The sequence below is a fragment of the Dictyostelium discoideum genome (assembly GCF_000004695.1).
Source record: "Dictyostelium discoideum AX4 chromosome 2 chromosome, whole genome shotgun sequence".
NCBI lineage: Eukaryota > Evosea > Eumycetozoa > Dictyosteliales > Dictyosteliaceae > Dictyostelium > Dictyostelium discoideum.
Genome location: NC_007088.5, coordinates 5342306 through 5349805, shown reverse-complemented (window position 1 = coordinate 5349805; position 7500 = coordinate 5342306). Strand labels below are relative to the sequence as shown.

General features: G+C 20.1%; 4 protein-coding genes across 4 annotated transcripts in view; 1 reads left to right on the top strand and 3 right to left on the bottom strand.

Moving 5' to 3' along the window:
• Positions 1 to 651: 651 nt before the first annotated feature.
• Positions 652 to 1607, bottom strand: DDB_G0275321 (hypothetical protein; the record flags this gene model as incomplete). Its single annotated transcript, XM_638775.1, has 1 exon — positions 652 to 1607. A coding segment is annotated over one exon (956 nt), but the record flags the coding sequence as incomplete, so codon positions are not given.
• A 549-nt stretch (positions 1608 to 2156) lies between these two features.
• On the bottom strand, positions 2157 to 3870 carry DDB_G0275179 (adenosine deaminase-related growth factor; the record flags this gene model as incomplete). The annotated part of the gene is made up of 2 exons (XM_638774.1): positions 2157 to 3431; positions 3514 to 3870. The coding sequence occupies 2 exons, from the start codon at positions 3868 to 3870 to the stop codon at positions 2157 to 2159; spliced, it is 1632 nt and encodes a 543-aa protein (XP_643866.1).
• Positions 3871 to 5100: 1230 nt separating this feature from the next.
• On the bottom strand, positions 5101 to 6231 carry act22 (hypothetical protein; the record flags this gene model as incomplete). Its single annotated transcript, XM_638773.1, has 1 exon — positions 5101 to 6231. One exon carries the CDS (start codon positions 6229 to 6231, stop codon positions 5101 to 5103), a length of 1131 nt encoding a protein of 376 aa, XP_643865.1.
• A 658-nt stretch (positions 6232 to 6889) lies between these two features.
• Positions 6890 to 7500, top strand: part of DDB_G0275319 (hypothetical protein) — a gene marked incomplete at both ends in the record, with an annotated part of 1692 nt that continues 1081 nt past the window's right edge. Inside the window, one exon of the mRNA XM_638772.1 lies at positions 6890 to 7500. This exon is cut by the window's right edge and continues 1081 nt beyond it. Coding sequence (XP_643864.1) covers positions 6890 to 7500 — 611 coding nt within the window.

The window sequence follows — 7500 nt, the reverse complement described above, 5'->3', positions numbered from 1 at the left end:
CTAACATTACAAGTTGAATTAATTAAAACGTTTAAAAATAAATGTTCAATTGTTAAATTTTGAAATTGTCTAAATGAGCGTTCTTTTAAAACAATTGTTTTTATAGATTTATTATTAGGTAAACCAGATAATGCAAAAATGTCAATATCTAAACTAGACAATTTCAAATAATTAATAGTTGTATTATTTGAAAATAAAATTTTAAATCCATTTGAAATAATTTCATCACCATTATTATTATTTCTTTTATTATTTAAACAAAATTTATCTAAACAACCACAATAAAATCCTGAAATTATTAAATTTTTAATTGTTTTATTATTTGATAATGTTTCAACAAATAATTTTCTCCATTCTGAATGTAATTTAAATTCATCATTATTTTCATTATTTTCCCAAATTTTATTTAAATTATTATTTAAATTATTATTATTTAAATTATTATTATTATTATTATTATTATTATTATTATTATTTAATTTTAAAGTATCATAATGAATTGAAAATGATAATGTATTTAAATTTAATAATTGTTTACTAATTAATGAAAGTTGAAATGGTTCAACGAAACCAATATATAAGGATTGTAATTGATTTGAATAATTAAAAATATTAATATAATCATGATGATTATTAATATGAGCATGCCAAAATAATTGAGAATTAAATAATTTTAATGGTTTTAAACATTTCATAATTTCACCTAGTGGATAATTACCATAAACATTTAATTGGCTAATTTCTTTTTTTTGGTAATTTTCAAATGTTAAATTACTAGTATCACCATCCATTTCTGAAACTGTTATTTCCATTTCTAAATTATTTGGTAATTTATTATTTTTATTTTCTAAATTTAATAAATCAACTAATTCAGTTTCAATTACAATAATTCTTGAAAATTCTTTTAAATTGTTATTATTAATATTATTTTTATTATTATTATAATAATTAATATTTGGATTAAATTTATTTATAAATAAAATTTTTTCATTTATATAATTATAAATTAATTTTGAATTTATATTAATTATTGAAAAAATTCCTTGATTAATTTTTAATTTATTTATTTTATTATTATTTAAATTTTTATTTAAAATATAAATAAAAATTTCATTATTTTCAAAATCCAAATTAAAATATTTTTTATTCCAATCTTGTGAACTATCATCCAATGAATTATTTAAAATTTCTTTTTTAAACCAATAATCAATAATATTATTTGAAATTATATTATTAGAAATTATTAAAGAAATTGAATTAAACCATTTTTTAGAAACCATACAATAATATAATATTTCATTGAAATTTATTTGAAACCTTTCTTTTTGATATTTATTATTAAATTCAATTTTTTTACTATTATTTTTAATTAATAAATAGTCAATTAAATTTTCAATAATTTGAAGTTGTAAATAAAATGGAAATAATTTCTTTAAATTTATTGAAATATTTTTATTACTACTAATATTATTATTATTATTATTATTATTACTATTATTATTTTTATTATTATTATTAATATTATTATTATTATTATTATTATTATTATTATTATTATTATTATTATTATTATTATTATTTGTTATTATTTTTGTTTTTTGTAACATTTCATTATTTATTTACCTATTTATATATTTATTTATTTATTTATTTATTTATTTATTTATTTATTTATTTATTTATTTATTTATTTATTTATTTACTTATTTATTTATTTATTTTTATTATTGTTTTTTTTATTAATAGAAGGAATGAATTAAAAAATTTACAAAATTAAAAAGTATTTTTTCAAATTAATATTAATTTAAATTGTCATCAAAAAAAAAAAAAAAAAAAAAAAAAAAAAAAAAAAAAAAAAAAAAAAAAATTATAATAATAAAAAAAAAAGTATTTTTACATCTCAAAATGGGGTGGTGTGTTTGGTGTGAAAATAATTAAAAATAAAAAAAAAAAAAAAATCAACGGTATAAAATTTTTTGATAATTACAAAAATTAAATTTGATAAAAATTAATTATTTATTGTAGTTTTTTTACAATTATTTATTTTTTTTAATTTTTTTTTAATATTATTAAATTTGAATTTATATTATTTTGATTATTATTATTATTTTTTTTTTATTTTTTTATTTTTTTTTTTTTATTATTTTTTTTTTTTTTTAAATATTTGAATAAGTATTAATGATATAATCAATAAAATTAAACCATTTTACTTCCCAAGCATTATAGAGTAAATTATATTCGGATTGATTAAAAGTATTTGAATGATTAATTGAATTGATTGCTAATTGTTTTAATTGTTGAAGATTTAAACCCCAAGAATAAGTGAGTTCAAAGAAATCATAACTTAGGCCACCATAATTAAAGATTGCAGGATCATCAGGTGAGATAGTAACTGGTAAACCTCTATTTAATAAATCCAAACCTGGATGAGCACGCATATCAGAAACATATTGAAGGATTTGATTTGAAATTGGACAAATTTCAATACCAATATCATTCTTTAATACTAAATCCATCAATAGTGGATGTTTTGGTAACTGAATACCGTGGCCGATTCTTTTAGTATTTAAAAGTATAGCATCATATAGATTTGTATTATTGTATAGAATAGTTTCACCAGCATGGAAGTAATAATCCAATGGATATTGGTATTGGTAACCTAATTTTTTAATTTCTGCAAATTGCTCAATGAAATAGATTAATGGGTAACCCTCATCCTCTGGACCGACCAAATCATAGCCGACAAAGGTTGATGGGTATTTATTTCTTAAATCCAATGACATTACCATTGCATCATACACCACCGATTGGTTATTATGTCTGCCATTGCAACCAATAATTTTAAGTGCAAATTCAGACATATTATATTTTTGTCTTGTTGTTAGTACTAATTCTTCCATAGTTTGGACGAACCAATAATCATCATAGATTTTACCGGTTAGGTCATAGAAATCTCCAAAACACTTTCTAACCTCAATATGTTGAACACCATCTTGAATCATTTGTTGGAACAAATGCTCCATATAACCTGTGGCAATTGGTAAATAAGTTACCAATCCATTAACTCTACCAAATATTCCATCAAACTTTCTCCAAAGTGAGACATAGTCACCATAATCTTGACCAATTAATGTCAAAGAGTCTAAAAGTTGTTGATCAAATGATTCAACATTTGAAACACCCTCTCTAATTGTTGATAATAATTTCCAATTACTATCAGTTGGTTGACTATCATAGAAATGGAATGTACCATTATTTGCATCATTTACATCATAAGTTAAATAAATATAACAATTTGGTAAATAACTACCAACTGATATTAAATAATCATATGTAGCACTAGAATCTTGATGAACATGTAATGCACTACCTTTTGGCATATTTTGAATAATTTTAAAAATTGTTGATTCATTTTCAATAATTTGTTTTTCCTTTAATTAAATAAATAAAATTAATATTTTTTATTATTATTTTTTTTTTTTTTTTTTTTTTTTTTTTTTTTTAATTACTTACAATAAAAAAATTAACACCAGATGGGTCATTATTTGAAAAACTTAATTCTTCATTTTGTAAAATATTTAAAAAAATTGTATTTGCTTGTTGTTCCTTTGAATTAAATGGAGTATTTGACCCTAATTTAATTTGATTCTCTTGATTTACTAATGTTTCCCTTTCAGAATTATATTGTGAAATATATGGATTTATATCACTACTAGATCCTGATTCAGATGATGATAAATCCTTATTATTATTATTATTATTATTATTTTTATTATTAATATGGATATTTTTAGAATTTACTATTAAACCATTAAATACTATTGATAGTGTTAAAACTATAAAAAAAATATTTTTAAACTTTAAAAACATTTTTATTTCCTTTTTTGAGGTATTCTATTTTTGTCTTGTATTTTTTTTTTTTTTTTTTTTTTATTTTTGTTTTATGTGAATATTTTTATTATTATAATAAAATGAAATTTGTTTAAATAACCCTTTTTTGTTTTTTGTTTTTTTTTTTTTTTTTTTTTTTTTTTTTTTATATATTTTTATTTTTGTTTTTGTTTTTTTAATTTATATTTTAAAAATATTACAAATTGTACTATAATATATATATATACAAAAATAGAAGCGTATTTTGATTTTTTTTATTATTGTCTTTTTTGATTATTCTTTTTTTTTTTTTTTTTTTTTTTTTATTATTTTTTTTTTTTTTTTTTTTTTTTTAAAAAAATTATTTTTGATGACTATTAACCAAATGGGGGAATTGTTGTTGATGTGTGGGAAAATGTTTAATGTATGAGATTACAGAAAAATAAAAAATTTATATTTTAATTTATTTACACATAATCAACTGTTTTGAAAAGAAAAAAAAAAAAGAAAAAAAAAAAAAAAAAAAAAAAAAAGATGAGAAAAAAAAAAAAAATTAAAAATAAAATAATTGTAATGAAAAAAAAAAAATTTAAAAAATTTTAAATTAAATTAAATAAAAATATCCAAAAAATCAAAATGGGCAGCAATTGTGTTCTGAAATTTGATTTTTTTAAAATTTTTTTTCCACTCCCTTTACCATCCAAACAGCACAGAATGAAAAAATCAATTGGTTCGAGAAATTTGATTTTTTTTTTTTTAAATTTAAATAAAATTATATTTAGAAGGTATAATTTATTATCAAGAATGTAAATTGAAAAACTATATTAAAGAAGATTTATTAAATTAGATTGTGACTCAAATAAGTAAAAAAAAAAAAAAAAAAAGAATTTAATTAATCAACATTTTATCATAGTGATGACTCATTTTGAAAAAAAAAAAAAAAAAAAAATTGTTTTAAAACATTTCGAAAACGAAAAAAAAAACAGCGTTCTTAAACACTTCGAAAATGAAACAGAACCAAAAAAAAAATTAAAAAAATCAGAGTGATCAATTTTCTGTATTTATTCTTTTTTTTTTTTTTTTTCGTAATCTTAAAAAAAAATAAAAAATAAAAAATAAAAACAATTATAAATACAAAATTTAAAAATAACAAAAAAAAAAAAAAAAAAAACTTTTAAATTTTAACAACAATTTATTTTATAATTTACATATTTAAAAATTAGTATTTGTTTAGAAACATTTTCTATGAACAATTGATGGACCAGATTCATCATATTCTTCTTTTGAAATCCACATTTGTTGGAAAGTTGAGAGTGAAGCTAAAATAGATCCACCAATCCAAACAGAGTATTTACGTTCTGGTGGTGCAACGATTTTAATTTTCATTGTTGATGGTGCTAATGAGGTTAATTCTTTGTTCATACGATCAGCAATACCTGGGAACATAGTTGTACCACCTGATAATACAACATTACCATATAAATCTTTACGAATATCAACATCACATTTCATGATTGAATTGAAAGTGGTTTCATGAATACCAGCTGACTCCATACCCAAGAATGATGGTTGGAAGAGTGCTTCTGGACAACGGAAACGTTCATTACCAATTGTGATAACTTGACCATCTGGTAATTCATATGATTTCTCCAATGATGATGATGAGGCAGCAGTTTGCATTTCAGCTTCGAAATCCAATGCAACGTATGCTAATTTCTCTTTGATATCTCTAACGATTTCTCTTTCAGCGGTGGTTGTGAATGAGTAACCACGTTCAGTTAAGATTTTCATCATGTAATCAGTGAGATCACGACCTGCTAAATCTAAACGTAAGATGGCATGTGGTAATGCATAACCTTCATAGATTGGTACAGTGTGTGATACACCATCACCTGAATCCATAACGATACCAGTGGTACGACCAGATGCATATAATGATAAAACGGCTTGAATTGCAACGTACATAGCTGGAGTGTTGAAGGTTTCAAACATGATTTGAGTCATTTTCTCTCTATTTGCTTTTGGATTTAATGGTGCTTCAGTTAAGAGTACTGGATGCTCTTCTGGAGCAACACGGAGTTCATTGTAGAAAGTATGATGCCAGATTTTTTCCATATCATCCCAATTGGTAACAATACCATGTTCAATTGGATATTTAAGGGTTAAGATACCTCTCTTTGATTGAGCTTCATCACCAACATATGAATCCTTTTGACCCATACCAACCATAACACCAGTATGTCTTGGACGACCAACAATTGATGGGAAAACAGCACGTGGAGCATCATCACCAGCAAAACCGGCTTTACACATACCAGAACCATTATCAATAACTAAAGCTTGAACATCTTCACCGTCCATTTTTTTTATATATATTTTTTAAATTTGAGTTTATAAAAGTAATGATTTTAAAAAAATTTAAAATTTATCATTTTATACTTTAAATTTTTTAATTAGAAAAATAAAAAAAAAAAAAAAAAAAAAACCATCTAAAGGGTTGGGTTGTACCATTTCGTTTTTCCTGTTTTTTTTTTTTTTTTTTGGGTTTTTGATTAATTTTATTTGAAAGAAAATAGGATTAAATAATATTATAGCCAAAAAAACATCATTTTTATGGCCAAAGATATACCAAATTTTAAACATATAAATAAAAAAAAAATATCAATGAAAAAATTAATTTAAACAAAATAAAAAAAATAATCAATTAAAAAAAAAAACATTTAACCTTAAACATTTTATTGAAATTATTAAAGGATTGAAAATATTTATTTAAAATAAAGATCAATAAAAGATTTTTTCAGAAAGTTATTATAACAAAAAATAACTTTATAAATATAAAAAAGATATTTTTTTGAGTTTTTTAATAAAATTATGTTTCTTTTAATTTTTTTTTTTTTTTTTTTTAAAATTCTCAGATATTTATATCACAATCTTATTTTAATAATAAACAGTGTGGAAATACATATATTTTTTTTAATTTTATTTAAATTGATTATTTATAGCACCCCAAAATAGTAAAATGAAAAGCATTATAAAAAATATATCAAATTACATCTTTGATAATAAAAATAATAATAATAATAATAATTTTTCAAAATTACCAACATATATTCAAAATTCAATTGTTTTTAAATTATGTCGATTTATAAATTATTATAGTAAAAATAAAAATAAATTTAATGGTTTAGAATATTTTGAAATTAATATTGAATTAAATCAATTAATATTAAAGCTATCATTAGTTTGTAAAGATTGGTTTCAAATTGTTTCAAACAATATAAATGTTTATAAAATTAATTATAAATTATTAAACACTGCTATATCTAATGATAACATTGTCAACATCGACATTGAACCATCACCAACCAAAATAACTAATGATTATTCAATAATTAAACTTTCAAATTGTAAATATTTAAAATGTGAATCAATGGATCAATTAATATCTTTTTTATCGAAAATCAATTTAACTTTAAAAATTAATGATAAAAATGAACTTATGATTTTAAAATCGTCACCATCATCATCATCTTCATCATCATCTTCAGATTCAGATTCAGATTCAGAAGGAATGATTATTATTAAAAAGATAATTATAACAACAACAAATAAAGATAAAGAATTATCATC